The sequence below is a fragment of the Gymnodraco acuticeps genome, unplaced genomic scaffold (genome assembly GCF_902827175.1).
Source record: "Gymnodraco acuticeps unplaced genomic scaffold, fGymAcu1.1, whole genome shotgun sequence".
Lineage (NCBI taxonomy): Eukaryota > Metazoa > Chordata > Actinopteri > Perciformes > Bathydraconidae > Gymnodraco > Gymnodraco acuticeps.
Genome location: NW_022992351.1, coordinates 5,291,287 through 5,305,228, shown reverse-complemented (window position 1 = coordinate 5,305,228; position 13,942 = coordinate 5,291,287). Strand labels below are relative to the sequence as shown.

The 13,942-nt window shown below is 39.4% G+C and overlaps 1 protein-coding gene across 2 annotated transcripts in view; it reads right to left on the bottom strand.

Annotated features, from left to right (window-relative positions):
- The window catches only part of cntn3a.1 (contactin 3a, tandem duplicate 1), a 111,319-nt gene that overhangs the window by 71,223 nt on the left and 26,154 nt on the right, over positions 1 to 13,942 (bottom strand). Inside the window, exons 3-4 of one of the 2 annotated variants that reach the window (XM_034209134.1) lie at positions 7,479 to 7,611; positions 1,481 to 1,656 (exon numbers count right to left, since the gene is read on the bottom strand). In XM_034209134.1, the coding sequence (XP_034065025.1) occupies positions 1,481 to 1,656; positions 7,479 to 7,611 (309 nt within the window). Of the gene's footprint in view, positions 1 to 1,480; positions 1,657 to 5,136; positions 5,228 to 7,478; positions 7,612 to 13,942 lie in introns of those variants that run through there. The other variant, XM_034209135.1, reaches the window with a different exon arrangement.

The window sequence follows — 13,942 nt, the reverse complement described above, 5'->3', positions numbered from 1 at the left end:
GGTAACAGAGACTGTTATATCATCCATCCAGAGGATTACAAATGTGGGCTATCTTTACTCTCATGTATGCACTACACATGTGTTCAATGGACATTCAATGTTACAGGACATCATTACAGTAGGTGATGCAGAACTTCCACATTGTTTTTGTTCACCATATGTACAGTATAAGGACTTCAATGAATTAAGAATATATTACAGAAGAGTACAATGGTTGATATTGAGCATGCTGTTATTATGGTATATTTGGTTTTTGAAGCACTTTATACAATTGCATATTTTGTAAATCATGTTTTTCCTTCTTTAATGGCCTTTACCTTGTTCTTTTTCTCACAGTTATTACAGCACAGAGAACGATGCAAGTCCCTTGGTGTTTGAAAGAGCATATTGAGCTACTCTGAGTCAGAGTTTGTTACAAATGACACGACACTGACTCTCATAACAGGCTGCTCCTCCATGAATTATTCCCTTGACCTAAGGCCCCTTCAATCATAGAGAACACTTAATTAAGTTAAACCACAAGCAATAAATAAGACGGATGACACATCAGCACCGATGCTTGTCCTCATCTGTTGACAAAAGCAGCAGGACCCAGGTCAGACCCAGGCAATGGATGAGACCAATCACAATGACATACAGCTCAGATCAGGCCTCCAAAATGGATAGGAAATGTGAATATGATCAACAGCCTGCTGGCAGCCCAGGGCACCGATTTGCACTACATGCTGAAGATTTAATGCTGCTTCGTGACAATGAAGCACCAAATCGTGGCGAGATGGATGCTCTCCATGCCAAGGATCATCTCTGCGTCAATGGCAGAGAAACAGACATCAGAATTCAATCTAGCTGCACCATCTGTTCCCAGATATCAGGGCTGTCATTTGATATGAGCTGCCCATCAAGAGTGGAGGCCTCAAGTTCACCTTGTGATCACATGTGCCTCAGACTGTGGTCTTATAAAACGTGATGGATGAAGCCTGTAAAGCATCAACTATACGGGGTCTGTCAAGGCCCACCACACAATCATCACAGGGGTGTGAGATGTTAAGCAGAGTAAACAGCAGAACTGGAGCTTTAATCAATCATTAAAGGATAAAAAACACAGCGTGACAGGAACATGGGCTGTTCATTTGCGTTTTCTCATAATTAACTTTAACGCTATCAGACTACTGTAAGAGTCTCTTGTCGCTGCTGGAGAAGATCAGGTCTGACAACAAACTATTTCCAGAGAATCCTACAGGGTCATTATATTTTAAGTGAACCAGAACGTCTGATGTTTAATGAAACTTTCCCTTTCCAAGGCAAACAAAAGCAGCAGTGAACTCAAAGGAACCCAAGTTGAATTGAGGTGAACTAAACTCAACTCGGAAGGAAAACTAATAATGAGAAGAACACAAATTGCTTAAGACAATAATACAAAACTAGTATTACAAATGATTTAGAAATGACACATTGCTTGGTAAATATAATATAGACTTACAGGCAATGTGTAGACTGGCCTCTCTGCTGACGATGGTGCCCAAGGAGTTTGTTGCCAGGCACTGATAGATGCCGATATCCTCCTCTTTGTTCAGTTGGCTGATGTGTAGGTTTCCTCCCATGAGAGAGTAGCGTGACCCCAGTCTGGGCATGATGAAAGAGTCGTTGAGCTTCCACCTGAGAATTTAAGATTCACAACAAAAGATCCTTAACACAGAACGTAAAGATGCCCAGTAACGTGTCATACGCATTGTACATGTCAAAAATAGAGTACCCAGTCATCTAAACTGTAAACAAACTGCCAATTTCTGTATAGAGCAGACATAAATAACACAGTTTGATGTGTGTTTTAGCAAAACTGAAATGAATATAACTGAAAGGAAAAGCAATCAGAAACACTCATTTCACAAGAGGGTTTATTTCTATTCAGTTTTTTTCTCATACATATCCTTCTTGCAAATCAAATGGTTAACATTTCTGTGACATTTTCTTTTTTGCCAATTTGTCCATCAATGACAACCACATGAAGGAGGCCCTTTAACCATGGATCAAAATTCTCCCATCAAATCATAGTGATCATCAGAAGGGAGGAACAAGCACTAAGGGCCAGATGCATACAACGCTATGTATATTCAAGAATACAACTGTGTGTAGACAGGAATTTGCATATGCCTTATTTTCGTCAGATGAATAAAGCCGCAATGTGTATGTTTCTGATTATTTGTTGTAAGTGTTGATCTTTGTGGAACTGGGTGCATCTGGACAAGCCTAATTTCCACATCTAACAGTTAGCCATACATGGATGTAGAAACACAGTTGAACCACTCATTATCCCTTTGAATGAGAAATTATCATCCAACATGGCGTACCAGTAGTTCTATGTAAATACAGTTTTTAGAAGTTCTTTAAACTTAAGCTGGTTATACACATAGTGAACTCCTTTAAGGAAAGCCTAACTTGGTGCATAGGTTGTGTGTGTGTATTGTGAGGGGGATTGCACGGTAGATAGAGACGCATGTATGTGTGTGACGGTTTGAAGTGAACACTGTAGCTGTGAACAGTATCTGCTCGCAACCAGCTAATTGAATTTAAGGGAGTTTCAGGCCTTTCAGTTGGACGAGCAATTATAATTTTTAGTGACAAGCAGCTCTCAGCGTTTTTGACAAAGTATGCATGAGGTGCGCATATCCTCAATTCTCCGTCTTATTTGATAATTTCTAGTTTGGAGTGAGAAAGTATGTGAACATTGTTAATTAATCAGGGCCCAGGAGTGCTGAAACAGAATGGCCACATGTAAAGTGCAGGATAATATTGCTTTTCTGATTAAACTGCTTCAATATTATGGGTCCAGCAAGTGTGTGTGTGTGTGTGTGTGTGTGTGTGTGTGTGTGTGTGTGTGTGTGTGTGTGTGTGTGTGTGTGTGTGTGTGTGTGTGTGTGTGTGTGTGTGTGTGTGTGTGTGTGTGTGTGTGTGTGTGTGTGTGTGTGTGTGTGTGTGTGTGTGTGTGTGTGTGTGTGTGTGTGTGTGAAGAAGAGAGAGAGACCAGCAATGTCCAATTGCCAGACATCAGCATTTAACTTTGCAAGATGTATGTGTGGTTTGATTTAGAAGACTTACTGTATGGTGTTTACTTTGCATAATTAAGGCTTATGGTCTAAGAAAACCTGCTCAGTTGATGATGGCAGTTCAAACAAAGGCAGCATAATCATAATGTCATACATTTTAATATAGACTACAAGGCTTTGTTTCTATTCACTGTGAACAGCAAATGTAAAACACATAAAAAAATAAAAATAAATGCCATTCAGAAACTTTTTCTATTCGGATACATTGCATCAAGGTTGTCTGTATAATTCCGAGGCGAAGATAGTGTTCAAATAGCACTTTCATTCTCAAATCAAATCACATTCAAACGGAATGAAAATGAGAAAAAGGAAGAGAGTAAACAAAGACTAACAAGAAAAGTGACACTAGCAACTCTCAATAAATGGCTTTTCATCGAGGAAATAATACACAATTAAGTTCAATGTTAGCTCCTCAGACTTGATTAGGTTTTCAAAGCTCTCTAAGAAAATAGCAGCTTGAGGTTTCTATTTCTGACTTTCTTCCTCCTTTTTTAGTGGTAAGGATTTATACAAAGACAGCGGGTTGCTGGGTTGAAGAAGGGAGAGACATATGCAGTGGAGCGGTGCTCAACAGCAGATTGGATGATTAGATTGATTTAGTGATTTGGTGTTGCAGCTGAAACTAGTCCAAGAGCTCCAGATGAGACAAATCAAGGAGCCATGGTGAAAACTTGAAGTGGGGGCTTTATGCCGTAGCAGTCATCGGGTAGTCTCAGACATATTTATTTGCCCTTGACGACCCTGAAATAGACCTGTTTTTATACTCAGAGCCACTCAGCATATGGGTTATTGTGCTGGAATAAGTTGTGTTTGATTTAAAAGAAGGAAATTACCAAGGCAGTGACGCTAATATGATGCATGCTGACTGAACTAACAACACAGCAATGTCCATCTGAATATCAGGCCCATTATTAAAAAGGGATGAAAGCTTGTGATCTGAAAATCACTTCTTAATGTGGTACTGTATATCAACTGCCGCAGTTGGTGGCACTAGCTGTAATTAAATAGCTCATTAAAGCAACATTTGATTTGATATGGAGCCGGGCACGCTCTCAGAACTTGATTTCAGAAAGGGCAAAGAAACTTGCCCATTTGACCTCATTAAATGATCATTTTAAAAAGAAGGACTATCCAGAGTGGGAGGAATAGCGACTGATAGCTTAAAAAATATGCAGCTGATCCAAGTGATACGATCTTGTACATTCATTTCAATTAGTGCCCATTAGGCATAACACCAAGGATCTTCAAGCTACATTACCGGCCGCATATGCTGATGTTATGAGGGATCGTTTCAACCTATTACACATTAAATGCTTGGCTTCGCAATTTGCATTTAATTACGATGACAGGAGTACAACAGCTATGTGGCCTCGTTTGAGAGATTATGAATTAATAGCTTATGCGCTTATTGCACTTTAAAGAGTATCATTGTTTGTCATTTGTTTTCATTTGTTATAATTTTGGAGGCAAAGAACTTGGGCATTCATTTATTTCTAACACACTTGGTGCTCAACCTCTCACAGCCAGTGTACTGAACAAGGACAATGACAGCAGCAGGTTTAGTCCATCCTGTGAGTTGAGTAATGTTTATCAATGATTGACAGTGTTGTGCTAGTTACTGAAAACCAGTAACTAGTTACCATTACGAGTTACTTCATTTCAAAAGTAACTCAGTCACTTTACTGATTACTTACACCCAAAAGTAATGCGTTACTCTGAAAAGTAACGTTTTCGTTACTTTAAAAAAGGGCTCCCATTAATGCCCTCATAGCCTTCATTTCAGTACTGTTATTGCATTGGAGAATAATACAATATGTTGATCAACTTGACATGCATGACATGCATTATATGCAATCTGGATTGCATCGATATTAGCTGGCTTTCCATTTTTGTATATTCTTTCTCCAGGTAGTTGGAAAAAGTTTTCCGTCCCATATGCCGTGTGCCGCCCGGACATGGTATCATGCTAACTAGCTCCCTGAAAGCGGGTGACTCCACTGTAGCAATAGCCTACATGTGTTCTACAACATACCGTGCAATGGCTTTATCGACTTTTCCCTGGCCAGCAGTCCCTTGGTTAAAATCCAGCCGCTGTTGCTTAGGTGGAGGTGGAGTGGCGTCGGCTGAGTCTCTGTGGTCTTAGCTACTAGCTTCGTCCCAGCATGTTGTTTTTGCAGATGTTTTAAGATATTTGAATTACTGGTTTGGGCAGTAGATATGATCTTTGACCCGCCAGGACACAACTTACATTTAACTAAAACGTTCTTTTCTTTGTGCTCGACAAAAGTGAAATAGTGAGAATATCTCCAGGTGGAGAAACTAGACTTGAGCTCCGCCGTCGCCATGATAGTCTTGTTAGTAAACAACACAAACACGCCCACAGCCCGTCTCCGCATGTGACACAGGAAGTATCTAAGTAAATTTACTCAAGTACTGTACTTAAGTACAGTTCTCATCTCTGTTCGCCTGGCTGTTGACTATATAAAAAAAACTAACGCAGTAACGAACAGAGGCGGATTTAGGATTGTAGGAGATCCGGGGTTTAGCCCAGGAGTCGTTGGGTTGGGGAGGGGGGGGGGGGGTGCAGGGGTACAGTGCTATTTTGTATAAGTGGGGGGTGGACCGAACATCCTTTAGGGGGGTCGTCGCCTCCTCTGGGGGGTCCGGAGGCATGCTCCCCCGGGAAGATTTTTTTTTAAATATTGAAGTTGAAAGCATCAATCTGGTGCACTTTGAGAGCAACATTAACCCTACCTTAATAACACCTTAAAGCGGACAAAAGGCACTGGAGAACACTCATTAACACCCTTTAATGAAGCAAACTAATGCCTTAACTCACTCAAATAGTCGTTTACTTATTAAGGTGTAACGAATGTGCGTAGAGTTTTAAAGGATGCGGATAGTCTCACCTTGATTCTGGCGCATTGCTTATCGTTTTATAGATCTATTCTCATCCACCATATTTGTTTGTGACGTAAAGAGTGTAGGTCACGTTTCTGAATCGGACACTCTGAGTGGATGCAGTCACAGCCAATTGGAGTCTGATTCAGAGGGTTGCCTGTCAGTTCTGTTGTTATGTGTACTGAAACTAGAGCCGGTATAATTCCACGCGTGAAAACAAAATAAAAATTGGAATACGTTATTTTAGTGTCTTAAAAGTAGACTGAGTTATGAAGGGTTAACGTTACATCTTAGGATAATTTTTAGTCCTGTTCTGTATACATACTAACATATAAGGGTATACTTAGTGTGGTTACTCCATGTTTACTAGCTATAACATTAACGTTACATCACTCTTTTTCACTTCTTACTCAGTCAGCCAGAGGGCAGATATCACCATTAGATTCACAAACCTGAAACATCATCCATTTCTTGACTGCTGGTGATGACATTGTTGTCAGCTGCTGATACTACTGCAGCTTGTGGCCTGCTTCGATGACAATAACTTTCTAATATCCATAACTTTATTAGCTTAAAACTCGTCAGGCACTAGGAAGGATCACTTCTTCTTCAGGGCAGGCTACGCAGTACGCAGGCTAATGTCCCACAGTGGCTGACTCTCTGGTGGACTCCGGTACTGCACATTACTCCAGAGACGTTTTTTTTTTCAAGTGAAACATCCGGGGCTTTTCAGAAAACATCCGGGGCTTGAGCCCAAGTAGCCACCCCCTAGTGCCGCCACTGGTAACGAAGTAAGGCACCATGTAGTAACGGTAACCGCGTTACTGAATTTAAAAAGTAATGCGTTAGAGTACTAGTTACTGCCAAATAACGGCGTAACAGTGACGCGTTACTTTGTACCGCGTTAGTCCCAACACTGCTGATTGGTAACGTCCAAATTAAGATGTATGGTGCTAATGTCTATGCTACGGTGGGCAATGATGCTGTACATATCCTGTAACTGAAGCAGAGATAAGGATGGATATCTTCTGCCACATTATTTCTGGTACTCGCAATACACTATATAAACTACGCATGTTTCTCGTCTCCACTTGATCTCTGTCATGAGAGCCAAAGAGTTTTGATGCATGATACTCTTGGGTCACTTGATCTTTCAAATGGTTAGTGTTACGGATGACAGGAAGCTCTCAAAGTGAATTATAAAGTGGATCAATGTCCACCAGCCAATGCAAATATGCAATTGACCAACAACAGAGGCCAATTAATTCATAATTATCATATTAACACTGACAGTGACGCCAAGTGCTGCAGGCCGTGAGCAGCAGTGAGCCATAAGGTCCACAAATCCTCAGCTCGCACAGGGCGATAAATCCAGTCTCTATTTGTTATTAGTGCAAATGTTGCCCTTGAAAGCATAAAGAAAGTTCTGCATTGTAAAAATGTTGTGCATAGAACAATGCCTGGAGGTTTTACCTGTAGAAGGGTGTTGGGTGTCCCTGGGCCTCACAGCTGAACACCACTTCTCTGCGATTCTCGCCAGGTTGAAGGGGGAACACCACACTGCCAGGTTGTTTGGTGAACACAGGCCGCAGCAGGACTCCATTTCCTGGGAGGAGAACCAAAATAAATAGATCAGCTTTGATGTCCTGGTAGAACACAAGTGTTTACAGAGGCAGGAAGCAAGTGGAGAATCAGTACTGCACAAGAGAAGGTTACATCACTATAGCATCTCTGCTTAGTATGGATCTGTTGTCCATGTGAGCAGAACCCATGAGCATGTCAGTCGTTTGTCAGAAAAAAAAAGGCATAATCGGTTGGTGACCTTCATAAAAACTTTACCGCAAAAATGTGAATGTGAAGACTTGTCAAAGGTACTCTGCAATGCCACAGTGCTTCAGTGCAATTGCATCTTAACACATTACAACACTTTCCCAGGGGACGTGATTCAATAAGAATTCAACAAATGCTGAGAGTAATATAGTCTCACTTTAAATTGACCCATCATTTGAGCCTTTCAAATTGTGCCCTTTATGACTCGGAGGGAAGAAAAGCCAACACATTTAGTTTATTGAAGGAAAAATACGGGGCAAAAGAGTTGTTGTAATTCCTGAATAAAAAAAAGCTACACTTATTCTTGTGTTCTTTGTCTTTATTATAAATGTCATACATATATATATCCTTTGTTGTTTCTGTTTTCGTTTTTTTCACCAATGCTATATTATCCCTCCAGAAATGTAATTCATTATTAAATATTTGTCTTCCCTGCAGAACAATTGTGATAATAATAACCCGTGAAAACACAGTACATATATGCAATACAATTATTTAAAAGTGTTATTTAACAATATTTTCAAGCTTCACCAGTGTTTGTATAATGGCAACCTTTCATCCTGACTATTAATATGTATGTATATATATATATATATATATACATATATATATATACATACATATATATATACACATATATACATATATATACATATATATATATACAACAAAGTCAGCATCATTGTTAGTGTGACATCCATTTCCTAGTTAATCACAAAGCTACAAAAGTAAATGCATGTTGTGCTGGCAAAGTCTACAGTAAGAGTGACCCATGGGGAAGTCAACATTTCCCAGGAATAAACATTTCTTTCTGTGACGGAAGGGAATTAATTTGGATATGTCAGAATACACTTGCATTCTGTAATGATGCAGAAGGGGGAAGATTATGTAGGTAGGGTAACTCATTTGTATGAGAGGAAGGTATCCCTTTCAAGTTTGTGGCGCCGTGGGAGAACAGGTTTATCCTCAAGACTCAAAATAACTGTCTGAGAGGGTGGGGATAATTGACAAGGGACCTTGTACGCTGATTGTTCCTCTCCACAAGGATAAACCTCTCAGAACGTTACAGAGAATAAAAGGCTGCCTAATTATAATCTCTGTTAGATGAAGAGTGTACCTCGAAGCAGCGTTGACAGAAGATTGATTACCAGAAGACACCGCATGTACAGTCCATACTCAAACACACATCCTCACACTTGTTGTACACAAACTGGGAAGGATGACAAAGCCTGCGGTAAACATGAGATGAATCACTGTGCCTTATTAAATTGATAAATGATTCCAGTTATCAAGTCAAAAACATTTGCGTTCAGCATCGTTTTGAAGAATGCTCAAATTGGGCCAATTCAGCTGGCAGCCCCTACAACATAATCCAGCTTTTTAGTTATTAATAACTACTTTAACTCGCATAATTTCAAGTCAGAACTCAAAGCCAAATCAAGAGATGTTTTATTTCATCTGGTAATAACTCATTGAATTGAATACAAACAGAACAGTATTGTTGGGCTTGTTCCAACCATAGACTGTATATATAAAGGTTCCAACACATAAGTTTGTTCCCCTACCTGAATAATACCTCAGCCCAAAGGTGGTATTGCATGCAGCGCAATCTAGTGTTTGGGAATCCTGTTGCACAGTATTCATTAATGATGTACAGCCAGGCTTAGGGAGTAACTGAATATACAACATGGCTTTAAGTAATTAGGAAAAAGGTATTCCATCAGAGGATAACAATTTAAGAATGTAGAATGATATACTACAATGCTTATGCGCACATAACAACACTGCACGATACAAGTCTCACACAATCGCCTCTAATGATAGTAGAAACAAATATGTTTGGATGTAGAGCAGAAGAGTGGGAAATCACATTTCAGGGCAAGTTATTGCAAAGCAGGATTTTATGAGAAATGTCCAGTCCATAAAGGTTATTCTTATTATCCTATTATTCTTTGAGTCATTAAATGATGACAGCACTTTCACAGCTGGAAGGCATAACTCGCTCAGTAGCAGGATGATGTTCCCCTTTTACAAAGTTAATTGTAAAATGACAGCATTTCTATGTTCTCTTCTCTTACAGATTTAGTATTTAGGTCATCCAGAAACAGGATTTCATCAAGTTGTGTAACTAGTTAGTTATTAATAATTCATTTTTGATTGTATCGGAATGCATAGGCTACAAGTCTAAAGACTGTGAAATGGTTGATTCATTGTCAAAGCAGTTTTGTGTTCTAACAAATGAATGCAGAAATGCGCTGCTGTGGCTCTTCCTCAAGTTATTTTCATGACCAGCTGATTAAGACTGTGGTAAAACGTTTTTTTGGAGCGCAGTGAGTGTTTCATGGTGCTTATTTAATGCGTTGGACCCTGTACTTATCACTGGCACCCTGCTGCTGCCACACTTAAAGCACAAACAACGGCTCAACAGAACAACTGGCATTATCTCTGCTGCACCCACTAGTAAACAACCTAATCGTGCTGAACCATGTCTGTGAGAACATTTTTGCATAACCTTGGTGTTTATTGCACTCTTAATCAATCCAAAAGTGTGCTGCCAACCTTACTCAATATTCAATTAATACGAGACTAATCAACACAGATATTTGTTTGCCGCCCTGGGTTATCTAGTTTATGGCAGCAATGAACTGACCCGATCTTGGCAGCACCATGGAAACAGTTATTCTAATGGTGAATGAGTGCCAGAATAATAATAAGGTATTTTGGCTCTGGGGGCTGTGCCTGGGGGCTCAGTTCAACCTGATGCAAACTCTCTGAAACTCTTTTTTTGCATTCATGAAATGAATGTACTGTAAGATACGGTAAGAAAAAGCAGAATCTTTTTCAGACTTTCTGGTAATCAAACACAGGAATTTGACACACTACAGCAGACTTAGAGATACAAGCTGAACACACAGAGCTGTTTTGTCGAGAAAAAAACATATTAGTGGCAGTGATCAGAATCAGAATAAGAATACGGTTATTAGTCCCACAGAAGGGAAATGTACATTGTTACAGCAAAAGGAAAGTGGCCAAATATTGATAAGGGGCATGCATGAAAATACTAAAGATACAAATGTATTCAAACCTTGATTTAACCAGACTGGATGTATACTGGAAATACTTCTGCCAAAAGTTTAAAATGTTTTAAAATAACATTGACATTTCTGTTGATAGATTGTGTACTGCTTAAGGGAACTAAGAAAGTCAAGGGACATGTTTAAACCTGTGTGTCAGAATCTGATTGCAGGTCTAACTCTGAGCACCCCAGAGCAAGGAAAGCAAAATCCTGAACAAGCTCTCTATCAGAGAAGTGCACTGATCCAGAATCCTAACAGGAAGTTGACTGCACAATGCTGCAGGACCGAGATGGAGGTCATTATGAAAGGGGTCTTTAAAAATAAAATGGGTCGCCTGCACTCATATCTGTCACCTGCTGCCAGATGGTGATATGTGCAGCTGTTTTCGGAGGCTCCTCACACAACATAAGACTCAGCAGCGAAGCACAAGTGGAAGGCAGAGGGAGCTGTTTAGGAGACTGAAATAAAAACTAATCTCAAATTCAATAGTAGCTGACAGCAAATGAATTCCTCCAGCTTACCTCAGCATGAATAAACAGGCACATGGGGAGTTGGCTGTGGGGGAGGTATCGGTCGTTTGTGAGGTCCCAAATCCATTCGTTTCAGCTCAGGGTTTTATGCATCAAATAAATAAAAAAGCCAATCTTGCTTTTTAAAGCATCTTTCCCCTCTGTCCAGGCCGATAAGGCAAACATTTAAGGTTTCTCATTCAGGGGCAGCAAATGTTACCCCGGAGCAGAAGTAAGGTTTGGCTTGTTTGGAGCAAAGTATGGAGTCGATCAAATCTGTTTTAAATATTATATCTGTGAAACTTGTTTTCAAAGGTTCCATCAATATTTTAACATTCAACAGTAAAATACACCAGTAAAAATTATTTAAAACTGCTGGAATATTGAGAGGAGATGGATACCGTGTGGTGATTCCAGTACTAATATAAGGTAGCAACAAAATAAAGAAACACAGTACAAATAAATAGCATTACATATAAACAAATATGATCCAGCATTCTTTATTGCTAGGACTATACGGTGCTGTTCTGCAGAATATTGTTTATGAAGTTAATTACATTTTTAGCAACACAGTAGGTAGTAAGAAGAAGGTGGCCCACACGTTACCAACCAATATCCAACCATGTCACACGATTCCCAAGCTAATCAAAGCAAATGCATCTATAATTCAATAACATCCCTTGTATCCAGGGTACCCAATGCCATGTTTGCTGCAGACACACAGAATTGATTATGTCCAGTCCCATATGTGGGAATGGCAAATTGCACCTATTTCTTGTTGTTGTTTCCTCTGTTAAATGTCTACATAAACCCAGCAATGCATTGCTTCTAAGAATGCCATTTGTCATCTAATTGCAGTAATATTGCAACTATTACCTCCTCAAGAAATGTTAGGTGATTTGTCACTTACCAACTGCTGTGCACTAATGGAAACATTTATCATGGTTTGGAACATATTTCCAACTCAGTCCCGTACATGCTTGATTTGACCATTAGTCCTCACTTTTGGAAAATGCAGTGTAAATTCAATGTAAGTATCTCAGAGATACAGAAATGTCATAAATAAATATCAGCCAAAATCTCTCACTCTCTATCTCAGTCAGTGTATATGTGAGAGAATAGTGTGAGGCTGAAATTAAATGTTTCATTTTTTTATTCTGGTGATAAAAGCATAATTACAGTACTGTTTCCGGTTACATCGAAGATAATACAAGTGAAATGTTGACATTAATTTGTTGTAATCTTCACAGACCAGTAACTTAATAAGAGCAGCTCACAGCAGTGCTGAAGGCTAATAGATGTATCTCGACAGAAATACATACTACTGTTGAATTGAGAGTGATGTATTTACAAAAAGTAATAAACAGTACAGATTAATTATTACTGAGCTATAATTAATGCCACAGAAACACATTTAAAGTGGGTGATTTTTCATTCCTGTATGAAGTGAAAGGAAATACTGCCAGCTATGGGAGTAAGACACTGGGGAATATTCCACATCTTCACATACAGAACTTCAAAGATGCAATAAAATCCTTGCTTAAGGATTCCTAAAAGGCTTTGCCATGTTCTGATGAATCAATGAGGTAAGTCAATATTTGAAACTCCAGTCGTCTCTGGGAGGCACACAGGGGGAATACAGAGCAAAGTAAAAGTAGTTCTAGGAGATTATAATGCTGGCCAGAAGCAGCGCTTAATTTCCACTGGCTAAAATATAAACCTGCTCCAAATGAACAGTGGGGTGGTAAAACTCTATTTCTTGTGTTGTCAGTTTTATTAAGGGTGACCACTGTCTGTGTCATATTAAAGGATGGTTTGACATCTATTTGAGTCAGTCCTGAAACTATACTTGCATAACCATATGTAAATGTATGCAGTTTTCAGGTCTCTGTAAAAGAGTGGAGCAGGAATGAGTCCTGAAACCCAGACATTACTTAGAAATCCCGGTTCCCTTGTCTCGAAATCAAATGAATTTCAACAAGTGTGTGTTTAGAAGCCTTAAATAAGTTCTGTAGATAACACAAGCTTAAAAGATGTTCACACTTTGTTCTACGACATTAAATACGTCAGTAATCGATGCTTTTATGTGTCATAAAAACGGTGGTTGCTAACTAGTGTCGAAATAAGCCACTAAACGTCATCACACCGACACAAGTTCTCCTTTAGCTTAGTGTTGGTTTGGTGATTTAGCTTTAGCTTGGTGATGCACAGCCATGTAATTTATTGTGGGGATTATCTAGCTGAACAAAAAGAGTTACAAATGTCTGTTGCCACAGAGCTCCAACCAAAGTCTAAGTTACTGTAAGGCGAACAAAGACATAAAGGGAATTTGGAATAAAAATTACCAAGACTTTAAGGTATACATTACATTACATTACATTGCATTTAGCTGACGCTTTTATCCAAAGCGACTTACAATAAGTACATTCGACCAGGAAGACACAACCTTGAAGAAAACAGAATCATATAAGTACATCAGGTTTCATAGAGCCAAACATTTCAAGTGCTACTCAACTGGCTT